At 44.8% G+C, this 15,774-nt stretch overlaps 1 protein-coding gene across 1 annotated transcript in view; it reads left to right on the forward strand.

Annotated features, from left to right (window-relative positions):
* Positions 1-5,236: 5,236 nt before the first annotated feature.
* CRB2 (crumbs cell polarity complex component 2) overlaps positions 5,237-15,774 on the forward strand; it is a gene marked incomplete at its 3' end in the record, with an annotated part of 47,642 nt that continues 37,104 nt past the window's right edge. Inside the window, exons 1-2 of the mRNA XM_080356089.1 lie at positions 5,237-5,396; positions 6,039-6,212. Coding sequence (XP_080212215.1) covers positions 6,176-6,212 — 37 coding nt within the window. The 5' untranslated portion in view covers positions 5,237-5,396; positions 6,039-6,175. The remainder of the gene's footprint in view (positions 5,397-6,038; positions 6,213-15,774) is intronic.

Below are 15,774 nucleotides of genomic sequence, written 5' to 3' on the forward strand. Positions count from 1 at the left end.
AGAGAGATACCGTGTTTATGGACACGGTTACTTACTCCTGAGGACCCTGCTCCCAAGGCTCACGTCTCCTCAGCCTCCACAGCGACTCATTTGCCAAAGCTTATTTCTACAAACACGCAACACTCGTTCCCAAACCAGCTCCACAGCTGCTGTGCCTGAGTTTCACCCCCGAGCCCGTCCCGGCTCTGCTGCTGAACCAGGAAAGCACCAAGATCTTGTTTGGGGTCAGAATCAGCTCAGCTGAGGTTGCTTGGGTGAACCGTTCCCACACGTCACATCACACCTGTGCCCCAGAGAATACTGAAGGCAGCCAAGGCCCAATGTTTGTAAGTCTGTGCTGACTCTCAAACTTGTGGTATTACAAGTCAAACAAGAAACGTGTTTAGTGTCTCCCCTCCCAAGAATCAGAGGAAATGGAGAAATCAAAGCCTCTAAAATCAGCTTGTCCTTGTCTGCTCCTGCTATGGTGAAAATACTAAGAGGTAACACCAGTTTTTCGCCATTGAGTTCATTTTACTGTCAAGCCAAATGCCAAGTTCTGCTTCAATCACTGTTTCACTTCTTCTGCACTAACTACATCAAAGTTTAAGGTCTAAAATCTTAATTATGTTTTCTAAGATTTCTTCGAGTTCTGACATCTTGTGAGTGTTCTTCCCAACCAGATACTCAAACATTCAATTTTTCAATAAAGCCAATTAAAAGTAAATCCACAAAAAGAACAAGAAGCAGCAAAACACAATTTACTGTGATGCCAGACACACCCCAATTTTGTTTCAAGCATACAATTAAGAGTAATCTAATTCCCCTATGTAGACATGACATGAAAGAGAGACATTACTGTAAGAAGAGCTTAATACTATTGGTACACAAACCTTATGACTGATAAATTAGAGACTAGTAAAACAGCATATAATTTACATTTTGTTATGTCAATCACAAGTAGCATCTTGAGGCTCCTAAACAGTACGCCAAACCACAACGTAAGAGAACTAATTTAAATCAAGCCATACGGCAGGATCACTTGCGTTTTCACAATCCAAGAGATCCCCTAAAATGACTTAGCAACCGGATTTCATAAGATTATTCCTCTTCAACATCCATTTACATATTTTATTTATCAGCATGTTATGAAAATATTTTACTACAAAAGAATGATAACATTTTGCACAGCTACAGAGAAACCAGTGAAGTAAAACAAGGGCATGGGTTTAATAATCCATGGCCTTTACTGCTTGAGAAGCCAACCTGCAAATATGAAAATCCACACACTGGATTAGCCCCAGAGTTCCTGGGTTTAACCAGCAGGACAGAGCAGCCAGTACCATGGTCTACGTACCTTTCAGTAACAGCACAAGTGACATACTCTGTATATTTCCTTATGTTTCTCATATAACCAGCACCTTGCCTACATTCCTATACCACAGGGAAAATTAATGAAATTAATTAATTAACGCGTTGCAAAGCAATCTCAAGTACAAGGCAACATGGAGTGGCACCCAAAAATTCTCTCAGTCCTCTTCCCTTCCATCACGTTTAGAGGACCAGAAACATAAGGTAATTCAGCTACGAAATGAAGTCCAGAAATCCAAAGTGTGAGAAGCTTATGTTAACTCATTCGTAAGAACTCCTACGTGTGCTTTTTGTTAAAGGGGCACAAATTAAGATTTTCAAAGAAGTTATACAGAATCGCCGCCCGCTGTGAGCTGACAGTGTATGCGCCACTATCTGTGCTGCCATTGGCGCTCAAAGACTCACATGGAAGAAGGAAAAACTACACAAGTGCCAAGAAATGCAGAAGTACAACTGAAATAATATTGTCTCTGGTCTTGTAGCTTGTATTAATCAACACTTTTATTAAAAAAAATATAAGCAAATATATTCAGGTAGAGCAGGTTAGGTTTTGGTTTCCTTAAACATGAAGTACAAAGTTTTCATTTGTCGAATCACGCTGTGAGTACAAACGTACTCAAGCTCTGGTTTCTACAGAAATGTTTGAGACCTGCGTTTTTCTGCTATTTAAATCTATAACAGGAATTTTCCTTTTAATTTCGTCACTGCAGCATATACAGCAGTAATCTCTACTTGCCAATACTGCTCCGTTTATAGCAAATCCAGGACAGTATATCAGCCAAGTGCTCCTCATGTGTATGTTGTTAGAACAGAAAAGTCCTCCCCCCCAAGCTCGATACAAAGCAAGTTACAGAACTGAGGACGCTAAGCTGGAGTCCTCCGCCGGCACAGCTGGACTCGCCGCAAACCCCAGCTTGCCTGGAGCCAGCCCAGCGAGGCGCAGCTCAAACCTCTGGGCACGCCAGCTCTCCAAGCATCTCCCTGCGATGACCAACACGTTCCAGGTACCTTCCTCAGCCGCCCCCAGCTCAGTCCATAGAAATAGACAAACTGCCGCTTTTTTACCATCTCACATTTACACTTGGACATGTTGGCCACTTCTAGGTGTGTGGGCATCACCACAACCAAGGACAAGACTCTGCAAACTCCTCCCATGTGTTTTAACAGATACTCTACCAGGGTGCTCACAGTGGCGTTTTCACGCACTCACAAGCTTGTGAAGCAGCCAGGGCACTTCCCTCTCCCCACACCGACCTGCTCTTCAAAGAGCTCTATTTACATGCCAAGTTACAAAGTTCAGCTGCTTCCAAAGCAACGTGGAAAAAGTGCAGCTTTTATAATTCTACAGTGAGGCTTTTCACAACATGAAGCGGCTTCTTAGACTACTTTTTTTTTTATTTCCAAACAGGATTTCACAGTTTTTAAAAAAAAAATCAGTCCACACACAGGCCTTTGAGGAATCTTAACTAAGGGCCTTCAAAAGACGAGAGCTCTGCAACCTTCAGCATCACGTTATGAACACCCACAGAAAAAAAGCAACACAAGTCAGAAAGAAGGGTCACCAAAAGCTGCACATCCACCAGAGTTCAAGCTGCTTCTCCAGTGCTTAGGCAAGCTGTGCCTTTTGCCATCTCTGCTATATCTTTCCATTTGCTTACTCTTCTCATGTGCTTTTGAACGTTGGGGATGAAGCCCTCACTACCAGCAATCCTTACCCACTCTCTTCCCCATCTCTCCTTCCATTCTCCACCAACATGAAGCAGAGAAAAATGACTGGAAAGTTCCAGAGAGAACAGGACACATGCCAAGAACTTCCAGCAGCAGATTCAACTTCCCCCAAACTACCAAGAATGTAACCAAAGCTCCAGACTGCCACAGCCTGACAGGGATTTCTTCTTCCTCTCTAGCCTGGCAGGAGACAACTACCCCATCTTTCGCAATGTCTGACGGCCCATCCAAGGGGTGGACTATCTACACTCTTGGGAAAACACTTGCTTTTCAGAGACTTTGAGCAACCACCTTGTGCATATGAAGGAACACGGCAATTACCAGCTCAATGGAGACGCTCTCGGCCTCCCTTCCCTTCCGGCTCCACAAGTTTGGGTTTTAAGGCCTCCTCTCCAAGTAGAGGAGGCACTTTTCCATCTTCCTGCAAACATCAGGCCCGCTTCTGCCTCCACAGTTGTTTCCTTTGGGTATCTCAAAAACGGTTACCGTATCTTTAAAAACAAACTAAAATAAGCCCAAGTTTTGCAAATAGTCCTTCTCCATTCTTTCCAAGAATGTCAGATTATTCTGCATGAATGAAGGGAGTTATTTCCATTTTCTGTCTTTACCCTAGAAGGGCAGGTTTTGAATGCTCACTAGAACACACAACTATTTTAATTTAAGTTAAATAGCCCAGCTATTTTAATTTAAATTAAAGTTGTGAAAACATTTTTTGGAATTGGAGACTTGAAATACCTTATGATCCTGACAACAATGCCCACTTAAGTCTTTCTTGACTTTAGGCACACTTTGAATTGCTCAGCTTTCAGGACAAAGTATGATACAACTTTTAAAAAACGTTAACAAACTACAGCACACAGTTCACAAAAATAAAATCCAGACACATCCAGGACCCCCCATGTTATAAATTTTTTGTCCTGCTGTATTCTGTACAAGCCATTTGGAATGCACGCTCTCTGGAGCAGGACATTTTATTCTTACTTTCCGTAAATCACACAGAACCATTGTCAGCGCCATGTAAATAAATAATAAGACATTTAGTTAGATAATGCATATTTCTGTTTTGATTCAGAACTCAAGTTTTACTCTACTTAGTAGCCTGAACGCGACTCCTCAGTTATCCTTTTAAAGTTATCACTTGCAGAAAAGAATAGTGGGTTAATGATTAACAAAATCCAGTGCAAAGCAAATCCAGAGTGAAAGAGAAAAAAGAACCAAAACACCAATAATTTTTCGATTTCTTTCCTCCCAGCCAGGAAGCCTGTGAAGGTACCAGAGAGGCAGTGCCGGGCTCCGGGAACATCGCCGCTCCAGAGGCGGGTCCGGAGCGCACCCGGGTGAGCCATGGCCGCCGGGTCACACCCGCACCTGGCGCTGCCGCCCGGGGACCCGCGCCCCGCACACACCGGCCGATCTCCCTCCCCCTCCGCCCGTCCCGACCCGGCCGCAGCGCCCGCCCGCACACACCTGCGCGCCGCGGACAGGTACGGAGGAGCGGCCGCCTGCGCGCAGCGCGGCGCCGAGTGCCCATGTCCGCCCCCGCCCGCGGGCCGGCGGCCCCTCCGGGCGCGGGAGCCCCCCCGCCCCCCGCCCGCCTCAACGGCTCCAACGGCAGCCGCGCCCCTCCGCGCGCGCAGCAGCGCCCCCCGCTCCCGCACCGCCTCCCATCCCCCGCACCGCCCCCCGCGCCGTGTCCTGCCCTTGCCTCCTGCCCGCAGTGCCCGGTGCAGTGGGAGGAGCGGTGCCCGGCGCCCGCCTCCCCTCCGGGGCGCGCAGGGAGAGCTGTCTGCCACCCCGACCCCTCCCCGCCGCCAGCGCGGCCGCTCGCCCGCCTCACCCCGCTCGCCGCCGGCCCCGGCGCAGCCCCCCGGCCCCGTCCCGGCTCCGTGGCCCCGTCCGGCTCCTCCGGCTCCGCAGCGGCGAGCGGGGCTCCGGCACGTGACAGCGCCCAGCGCCCCCATAGGCTGGGGCTGCCGGGCAACGTGAGCCCGCCCCCTCCCTGCACCTGAGAGAGAGCCTTACGCCAACTGCGTAGGGAGATGCCGGGCGGCCGCGCCAATTTCGTAGCGGCGCGGAACCAGCCGTTTCCTCCCTCCTCGCGGCAGGCCGGCGCAGCCTTACGGAATTGACGTAAAGCTGCTTGTCTCGGCTCGGCCGGTTTCCTACCTGGGGCCGCTACTCCTAGCGTTAACTGCGTAATCCCACCCGCCTCCCGAGGAGAAGGGTCTCGGCAGCTCAGAGAGCTCCTGCAGCTGCGTGGGGTAGGAGCAGCCAAGCCTGCACCCAGGAACGTCACTTACGTAAAGCCCCTCAAAGAGGTTAGTGTTTCTTACGAATTCTCCGTAATGTCGTCAACGCGGGCGGTGCACCTGAGAGGGCTCCCGTTGCGCAAATGCCGTAGGTGCTAGCGTGCCTGGCGCAGAGTGCGTAAACGCCGCGATAGGGTCGTCCCCATCCCCGGTGAGGGGCGGCCGGGCCTGGCGGCGGGAGGCAGGTGTGTGTGCGGGGAGGCTCATCCCTGCCCCGTCCCCGCTCAGGGCGGGGAGGAGCCGCCGCCCCCGTGTCGAGGCACCTCGGCGGAGACTGGGCGTGTGGTTTCATCGTCACCCGGCCCCGCTTGCAGCCGCCCAGGGCTGTGAGTGTCAAAGTCCCCAGAGGCAGCCCCGTTCCCCGGCCCAAAGAGCGGTGAGGGGTGAGGTGTGGGGCAGGGCCTGGCACCCTCGCCTCGGCAGCGCCCGACCTTGGTGGATTTTGTACCCCACTACAAAATCTAAACCAGTGCAGAGGAGTTCTCGAAATTGAACTGTAAATTAGTGTTTCCATGTGAGTAGTTGTTCTCTGTGTGGAACCCTCCGTGGTTGTCTGGGGACATGAAAATCAAGGCAGCTTTAGCGTGGCTTTAGACAGGTTGGGCTTCACAAAGAGTGCAACGTTTAGCGAGCTCTGTCCTTGTCTTCTAGAAATCAAGAGAAATAGGTCCAGGATTGCTTTCAGCTGCCCTGTGGCAATTGTTCCTGATGCCAGACACCTGGCAGTTCCAGAGCAGGTGGACACCCCGGGAGGCTGCAGAGAAGAGCTCGAGTACTTTGTTCATCAGATGCCTCAGAGAAGTGCTAGCCTGCTAAAACCTTTAGGTATGAGGATTTTCTTTTCCTTTTGTATGTGTGTTCTATAGAACCTTTATGGTTTTGCTTCCACATTCAAATGGCTGATATTTTCACATGGATACTTCAAGCTTTGCGCCAGGTTTTCTAGGTTAAGTGCCTTTTCAAACTCAGCTTTTGACATGTAAGTCCAGAGCGATTGTATTTAATATAACTTTTTACACTTTTCAGAACTGATTTTATATGGGCTCTAAAGATGAAAGTCCGTGGAGCTCTGTGCCAAAATAATCAATACACAACATGCTGTGCTGAAGCGGCCTATGAGGGCACGCTGGCAGAAGGCAGTGGGATCAGGAGATTTGCAGTGCTGAACCGAAACAGTAACTTCCATTCAAAACAGCGATTTGCAGCATTAGTGTGGAAGCAGGAAACATGCGTGCATAAATAACTTTAAATGTAGTGACACATCCAGCTTGTTCAAATTAAACTTCTATTTTGTATACTTCTTTGCAAGCCTGTGGCTAAAGTGTCACTGTAGTTCTGAACAGACACACGTAGTTCTACTTTTGTAACAAACTTTTATCTCATGCTGTTTAAGGAATAGAAGGAGAAACAAATATGAGAGATCTCAGTTACTGCTTTCAAGTCTAGAATCAAAAAGGTTTCAAAGCAATGACTGAGTTTAACTAAATCTCCTGTGTGGCCTTAAAATATCAGTGTAGGCCTTGAGAAGGGGCAAGAAGATAATAGCTAGAAAATCAAGGAGTGGTTGAAGGACTTAGTGTGAGAACATTTTTATTTGAAATTGATTACAGCGAATAGAGACACAGTAAAAATGTAGCCCAGAGGAAGGCTGCTGGAACAGATAGGGAATGGGAAGGGGCAGCTGTGAACATCAGTGGCTGTGTAGTGAAGGTGGGAATGTAGTCAGGAGAGAAAAATCTGCAAGAGATGGCATCTCAAATACTGAAGCTTCTGCAGAGCCACAAGGAAGTTATTTTCAGCTGTGGTCTGAGTGGAATCTTGAATTTTTCTGTTGAGTTCTCCCTTGGTCTAATGATTTGCCAAGGGCGAAAACACAGAGGAAAGGGGATTGATAGATTAATTTAGAATACAGGGGATTGGAAGAGCTTTGGCGCTACACTACAAGAATATAAATTTAACAGGGAAAAGAACATCTGAGGTTTGGAAAAAAGTTAACATCTGTTAACAACAATCTGTTGTTAGGCTTCATTGAATAAAAAGGGAAAAAATTGAATTTATAATCTAAGTTTACTGAGTAGGAGATGGGGACTTCAGTTGGGCCAAAAGCAACCTGGAATTAGTAACCTTGTGCACTGAAACGTGCGGTGGGGCAGCTCCGCGGGATGGGGGGGCGCGGATGAGCAAGCGTCACCTACTAATTCTACATTGAAAACTAAATGACTATTAGCTATAGTAATGGGAAAGCTCCTACATGAACAAGGATGAAATGGAACTTACAAAATGTAAAGTGTTTGGTATTGTTTACAGACAAATGGGAATGTTCACTGGGTGCCGGAGGGAAGAGGTATTTTTCTCGTTACAACTCAGAAAAGAAATCTCTGTCTGAGACTTAACCATTGTCCACTGACCCAGTTCTTTACAGGTTTCAAATTCTGCCTTTAGACACGTACTGAAGTTAATGGAATTTGTGCAAAGGTATCTGAGGAGAGACTTTGAAATAACTCTGTATGAGGCATGTATTTAAAAAATCTTTACATGTGAAATTAGTCTCATAGGGTTCACAAGAAATTAAAATAACTAGAAATTGGAGAATTTGAAAAGAACTTGCTTGACTTTACATCTTTTTAATCTATAAAAAAAAATAATTGTATGTGTTAAACTTTATTTCAGTGGGAATAATCGCACATTGAACGTGGCTGTTTGCATGCTTTGAAGTTTGGCAGTGTTTAAATACTTTCCACACATGAGGCTTGGGTTTAGGAAGGTGATAAGCTAGGAAGATGACTTGCAAATGTGAAGTGTTTTGAAGAAAATCTTGGCGTTTGAAAAAACAACTGATGTTTAATGACAAGAATGAAGTTGGGAAACAATTCCATACAACATAAACCAGTGTCCAGAGCCACTGTTCTGTCTTGCTGTGTTTGCTTGTTGGAAAGGAGTCATGAGAAAAGGAGGGAGGTAGAATGCCAGGGGACAGAGAAAACAAAGTGAAAAGCCCTGATGGCGTCTGGCTTCCACAAAAAGCCACAATCAACAGCACAGAGAGCAGAAGGTGAAAGTTAAAAGGTTATAATATAAGCAGCATAAAAATAGATGTTGAGCGGATTAAAGCTGCATTCAGAAAGGGTAAACATTTTTTTTTTTAAATCCCCCATCTTTGCAGAGTGTGCAAGTATTAAAACCCAGGGTCAATAAAATATTTCTGCAAATCTGCATTAAAATCAAAGGCTAAATATCCGAGTAGTCGATTGCTGGGGGTGGTCTGGGGGTGGAGAAAGGGAACTCAACAGTGAAAACTTGGCAGATTTGAGTTGAATCTCTTTCTCTGCAGGATGTGGGCACAAGATTCACAGTGGGAGAAAAGAAACGTGAGATGATAGCAGCACTAGAAAAGCCTTTGGGGTAGATACCCATTGCCTCCCTGTTTCCTAGCATGGATCCTGCAGAAGTTGATGGAGTTAGTGTTTGGTAGTTCTCAAATGCCATCTCGCTGTTCCTCGAGCATCCCATGGTGGTTTAGGTGTCAGAATTTACCTTGTTTTGTGTAGACTTGATACCAGCTTTTATTGTTTTGTTTCATTCTGTTCTGCCTTTGTTTTTGTTTGGCCCACAGCTACTAGCTGATTAAGCTGTGGCAGGATATAGCAAGGAGTGTTATTCTGAAAAATGCTTACAGGATCTGTATTAATATATTTTTAAACTATATCTCAGTCATAGATGGGAGAGAATCAAGCAAATGACTATCCAGTGTGGAGGGTACTTAGAAATCTAGAATCTGTGCTGCAAAACAAAAGATGGCATACATAAATCTGGCAGTTCTTTGTGAACCTAACTCATTACCAAGAGTTTCACAGAGTACTTGCCAATACTCTGCGGTCTGAATGATAGTTGTTTGACTTTGGGCTGGAGCAAAGGAGATAAAACGGAGGAAAATTAGGCGCTAAAAGAGGAGGAATCACACCATGAAATGTACCACAGTGCACTTCAAGTCCCACAGCAGGCTCTGTGGGGTAGCATTTCAGAGATCTTTTTAGCAATGGGGATGAGGATCAGCTTGAAAAGCAAGCAAAACTGGAACCAAGTAAGTGGGAAATACTTTCAGGTTATGACTAATGCAATTATTAGAGAGGCTACTGCATGCACTGTGGTGGATTTAGCTTCAAATAGGAACAAAAGTTATGCCATGTGTGATTGATTCCAGGTTGGGTTACAGTTTAGAAGTGCAATTAGTGAGTCATTTGCTACTTTATATCAATTATTAAAAACAACAGAGGTCTAGGTTTTAAAAAAGCATGCATTTCTCAGTATGTTCTGCTCTACTTGGTAATCTTCTGACTTGCCGTTTTTGTTGGATGTGTCTTGGCTCGCTGGGTGTCACGGTACGGAGTGTTCCTTACCCTCTGCTGCAGTCCCTGTGCCATGACCCTGTCACCGCATCCCTTATCCCTTCCCGCTACAGCCCACCAGAATGAGCAGCTTCCTGAACCGCGTGTGAACAGAAGTGCTTGAATCCTCTTGTTGGAGGTGCTGTTTAGGGCCCAGTTGACACAGCTGACCTTGCCCACCCTAACATTGGGATTGGTTTGTAGACTGTGCTGCCTTTGGTCCACTGGTTTTATTCTCTTCCCCATCTGACAACTGCTGAATGTATAATTAAAACTTTTCTACTAATGGCCGGGACAAAACTCATAGCAGCGAACAGCCTTCTTTAAAATGTGAGTGTGCACATGCGGACATTTTCCTGCTGAGATTATTTCATTGTCTCGTGTGTTTTGGGAGTATTTCCTGAGAAATTAAAACTTCATAGTTAATTTTTTATTAATAGTTAATAGGTTTTGTTTGTTTGTTTTTAAAAAAACATGAGGTTACAGGGCATCTGCGCAAGGAAGGCTGGCAGAAAGAAGGTTCTAGAGCCATGTTGTGGCTGAGCCTGTGGGGCTGGCAGTGTCTCGTACAGCGGGTTTCTCGTTGCAATTTAATGGGATGAAGTACCAAAGACTGACCGTCGGGCTGCAGCTTTCCTCTCTAGATAAGCCCAAGCTGTAATAACAGGCATCCAAAGTAGGGCTGGACCTCAGAGGTGGCCAAGGTTTCAGCCTTATAATACTTTATAATACACATCTGAGATTTGATCCTGTGATTGTTTAACCCTCACCAGGATTGTGATTGATGTGGTTAACACTTCTGTATTATTGGGATTGTAAACGTGATGAACCAATCTGGAAATCAGATTTCTCCATTGTGTGGGTAGGATACATGCGTGTTTATCTCCTATCAATAGAAGATAAGTATTTTCATACATGTCAGTGGCAAGTAGATAAATATTTTGGGAAATATGTATGTTCTTTCTAGAAAAATGATGATACACTTGTAAGAGAGATTGTTTTATGGAAGAATGTGATTGGACCAGCTGAGGGACGTCAGGAGTTTTGTGCAGGTCCTTAGGTGTATTAGGGTTTTTTCCTTTTCCTTTGAAGTTTAGGATTGCAGACCTGCCATCATTCCAAAGCAGAAACAACTTGGGTGGCCTTTTTATCACTAATAGGCAGAGTAACCAGGCAGGACTGGGACTCTGCTGAAAAGAGGCTCTGTCATACAAGAGGTTTTCCAGGTCAACATTAAAAGCAAAATGTCTCTCATCACACGAGCCTTTGTACTGCACCCATATTTTCTAAATGCTCTTGGCTTATCTTTAATGTTTATGCTGCTATTAAAAATAAACGCAGCTTCCATCTCTGCGGGTGTTGTATTTAACATCAACAGTGAATAGGCTTTTTCATTCCTAAATGCTAATTTTCTTTCTGTTTTCAATCTGTTTCTGGTACAAAAAGTTTTTGTCTTCAGTGGTGGTTTTTTCTTTTCTCTTTGGTTTTTTAGCTGCATGTTTTCTCCCTCCCTTATCTCTTTTTTGTCTATGGGTATCTGTATTTTTTTTGATGGAAGCAAAAGCTGGGTGACTTTTGATGACCCTGAGGCCTAAAACTTGAAACAGAGTTTGTCTGAGTGCAGCTGGCGGTACAGTCACCATAATAGCTTGAAAAAAGCTTTACCAAGATTCATTTTCATCAATAGAAAGTGGAGATCTCTTAGGAATAATAGTAATTGTTAGATAGAAATAAAACACTTGGAACTGTGGTCAGCAATCTGATCTAAAAATCTTGCTATAATGAAAACTTTGGTTATAATTAAGTAGTTTTATAATTTCATTAAAAATTCTGTGAGAGTACAGCCAGAATCCAATGGCATTTGGGAAATGTTCACGGGCTGTACCCTTGAGATCAAATACTGACCTTGCTGAAGCTGATGTATTTCCTGAATGCACTGGTACCCAAACCTGGTATTGCAACGCGGGGTCAGAACAGTTTGTGATTCTGAGGTCTGTTCATCTCGAAGCAATTGAAGTTCTAGAGCAAACAGATACAGTCAGTGCACTAAAACCTCGGTTTGGCACATTCCAGTAACCAAAGTCACAGCAGCAGGCTCACTCTTTGAAATCTCTTCTGCCTAATCCATACAGTTCCGTAGGGCAGATCTTCAGAATTTTCCTGTTCCATGTCCCAGATGTTGTGTGTTTGATGCCATCAGTCAGCTTTTGCAGACAGCGCTACCTGCCCCTGCCAAGTCTCTAACAAGGTGCTGTGAAACAATTTTCCTGAGTATTGGGATGTTCCTGCTGACTTGCAAATCGCTCCTATTTCCTTGACAAGAGACGAGTGGCCAATTTGATTTGTTTCTCAGCACCCTGAGGGTCACTGGAAATGGGGAGCGTAATACGTAAATAAGTGCTCCCGATGTCTGTTGGGGGGAGACTTTCTTCCGAGTTGTGGCTCATCAGCCCTGCGGCTGGTCCGTCTCTGGGCTGGTGCTGCTGGTCCCCTGGGCACAGCGGCTGCTCCCACGGGCCCCGAGGCAGCCAGCGCTGCTCCATTGATCTCTGCCTTGCTGACTCCCAGCAAGGTCACGCAACTGGCAGCTACAAAAACAGTGTTCTGTGCAAATTTAAAGGGGAAGAGTAGAAGTACCTAACGCAGAATGTTTGCGGGGCCTTTTAAAATGCATAAATATTTTTATTTGTTGGATCTTCTATTTTGATTCTGCGTAAGTCTAAAACTTGGAAAGAGCTGGTGGTGGAAGTTTGTCCATTGTGACCCGTTTCTTCAGTTTGTGAGTTATGCCCTATCCTGCAAATTGTTCTCTTCTATATTTGTTTTTTGCAAAAGGGTTTGAAATCATGCATACTACATTCTCAGAACTGACTGATTAATTTTTATTATTGGAAATGTGATGGACATTTGGGGTTAGAAAATGCAAGCGAACCTAAACTCAGTCTGCAAATGCCTGTGTCTGTGTTGCTCATGAAGCGCTATGCAAATTGCGCTCGCTGTCTTTGTCATTGTCACAGTAATGCTGTTTTCCTACCACCGAGTGCTGGCGGCTGCGCTCAGCAGGTCGCGTTCCAGCCAGCGCAGCCCCTGCCAGGGCCACATGCTGTCGGGTGCGCTGTTCTGCTTGGGCCATTCGAAGGGTATTGCCATGACTTTTTTAAAGCTGTGTAGCATGCTGCATGTGTCCAGCCCAGCAAAACGTGAGAACTGCAACTGAAAAAACGCTTTAGCAAAGCTGAAGTGCTTAAATACTTGAGAAGCACAAGTGTCTATGGGGTTTGAATAAAGGAAATGGTGCAAACTGCATGAAAGCAAGACTGGAACACCAAGGGCAGAACTAAGCTGTACTGCGTTGTGAAGAGTTTCAGGAATGGTGTGGCAGAGACTGGAAAGGGAGTTTAATTGACCTGGTGGAACTTGTGTGATATAGAAATACAGGGATCTTCCCAAAAGTTTGTGCAGATACAGGTCTGTTCCAGGAAGAAGCTGGAGCAGCTGATAAAGACAGGTTGACAGATGGCCAGTTTGTCTGGATCTTTGAATGGATGCAGAGGTCAATGCTGTTGACATTGTTACTTAAGAGCCTGGATACCCTGATGCTAAGAGCCATAAAATAGTCAATAAGTATTATAGAACATTTGCTTTCTGTTAAATACTGCATGCAGATTTTTCTTACCTGAACTCTTCCAAAAGAAGGCCTTGCAGGAATCTGACAAATCTCAGGTTTATAGTTTTAATTTGTACATTTGTATTTTTCCAGGCTTCGTGCCAAATAATGAAGGAAAAGAGAAAGGTGCATTTCCCAACTAACTTGTGCAGCACTTGAGACACCAAATATGCAGTGTACAAGTGTAAAACTAGATGTGTTTCAGGAAACAGAGGAGTACACATCTGGACTGGGAAACTCTGACGTAAATAAGTTTAGGAATAACAGAGGGATACCAGTTACGGTAACTCCCAACCTGTGCTGAAATACCAGGCAAATGGAGATTTGGCATCTCTAACAGCAGTGACTTGGCTTTGGAAAATATTAATATATGGATGAAAAAATAATATTCTAAGTGGCATAATTCTGAATTAATGGAAATGTGGTAGATAGTATATTCAGTCTCTGCAGTAACTGCTTCTGTTGAGAATCTGTAAATCATGTTAAGTAGTTGGTTTCTCTCTTACACAGAGTTACTGCTTGCTCTGGTTTTAACCCATATTTGTGTTTCTTCTTGGAAAGTTAACAAATGTTTAGTAGCAGATCCTGAAAGTTAGCACTACCAAAACATCTTGGTGTGTTTATGCTTGCTCTCTGTCTTCGTTTGGAGTGTCAGAAGAGGTCCACAATATTTGGATAAATGCATACTTTGTACATAGAGCACGCCTGCTTGATGAAGTGCAGCTGGTGCACATAGAGCCAGCGTGGCTAACCTGGTAAAGTGGCTAGATGAATTTCAGTTAATTGAAGTCTTATGAAATGGTTCATACTAAGATGATCTTTAATTATGTCAGTGTTTCTTGTGTGGGCAAAACAGTTTTTATTAGGTGAAATTATCATTATTTGGAGGGTTTGTGATATTTATTTCTGAGGTTAAATGCCTATGGTTTATAAACTCTGTCCTGAACTTCTAATTGTACAGTCTGTCCAAAGTTTCCTGTCAGAAAAAACAGTTGATAAAAGTTACTTGTCCTTAAAGAGCCTTTTTCCCAAGGCCACTTTACTAGCTATTGTATAATGGGAGGCGTTCTGGCTTGGAGTGTATCAGCAGTGATGTTCTGCAACTTCGTGTGTACCTTGCTCTGAATGGCATGATGGAGTTGGAGAGGAGCAAGAGCTGGAGACCACATCCGTGGTGAGCAGGGTCTGTGTGCCCCGAATTAGGCATAAACTTAGTTCACAGTGTTCAGCTCAATCCTCCATACAAGTCCTGCCAATGCAAAATTGTCAATTCCCTTTCATTTATTTGTAGATCAAATGAGTGGTTATTCCTGTATATATTTATGAAGATCACAATGTCATGTAGGTATTAAAAAGACCATGAAACCCAAAGTGGAGGGCAGAGATTCAATTTGCGTAGGTCTCCTTGGCTTGACTTTGATTTTTCTTGTGGTCAGACGCTGCAGCTCGTCCCTGTGCTGGGGAGCTGCTGGGGTCACGGGCGCCCTGCGTGGGGTCACGGGCGCCCTGCGTGGGGTGGAAGGTTGTGCCACAGAGTTGGAGCTGGTGCAGCATCTTTGAGGAATGAAGCATGCAGCTCCCTCAGGTGTGGAACGATAAGCAAGGTCTCGTGGAGCAGATATTCATTAGTGTTTGTAGAATATTGTTTATTCGTGTTGTGAACCACATTGTGATAAGTAAAGAACATAGACTGTGTTTCTAGTTGCTCTCCAGAAGCTGGTAATTGAATTATCAGGATTAGGCATAATGTCCTTGGAAGAGGAGTGTAAAAGCAAGCCTAATTTGATTATTGCAGCAAATCCATTTTGTGTTCATTGAGAGTTGAAGCAAATAGTTTGATGGTTCAGAACTTCTTATGCTCTCTCTGTTACAAAGATAGCTGCTGGTGTTTGAGGTTTTGACTCTAGTGTGAGACATGATACTACTGTCTGTATCCATGAATTTGTACCGGCTTTCCGTGTCTCAGTTCTTCAGCAGCAGGGACTAATCTTAACCATTCTGCACTGATGGAGAATTTTGATTATGTGTTCCGCTTCCCAAAGAGGATCCTTAAAGAGCGTGATGTGGATTGAGGAATGCTTTACTTTTCATGTAGCTGCACGTAATTGTTCTTGAGCTGCTTTTTACCTAAGCAATTCACATTAGTTTAAGCACTTGCAATTACTGAGTTAATATTCTTGATCATGTTAACAACATCTGTTTTGGGAGTTATTGCATTTGCAGTTCCGAGTGCTGCCTGGTGGAGCTGTGCCGGTGGTAACCGGTGGAGCCGGAGCCTGTGGGCGCTGTGGAAACGCAGCCGCTCCAGCACTGCTCATCATGCGCTCGTCCCAGT

This window comes from Nesoenas mayeri (genome assembly GCF_963082525.1).
Source record: "Nesoenas mayeri genome assembly, chromosome: 18".
Taxonomy (NCBI): Eukaryota; Metazoa; Chordata; class Aves; order Columbiformes; family Columbidae; genus Nesoenas; species Nesoenas mayeri.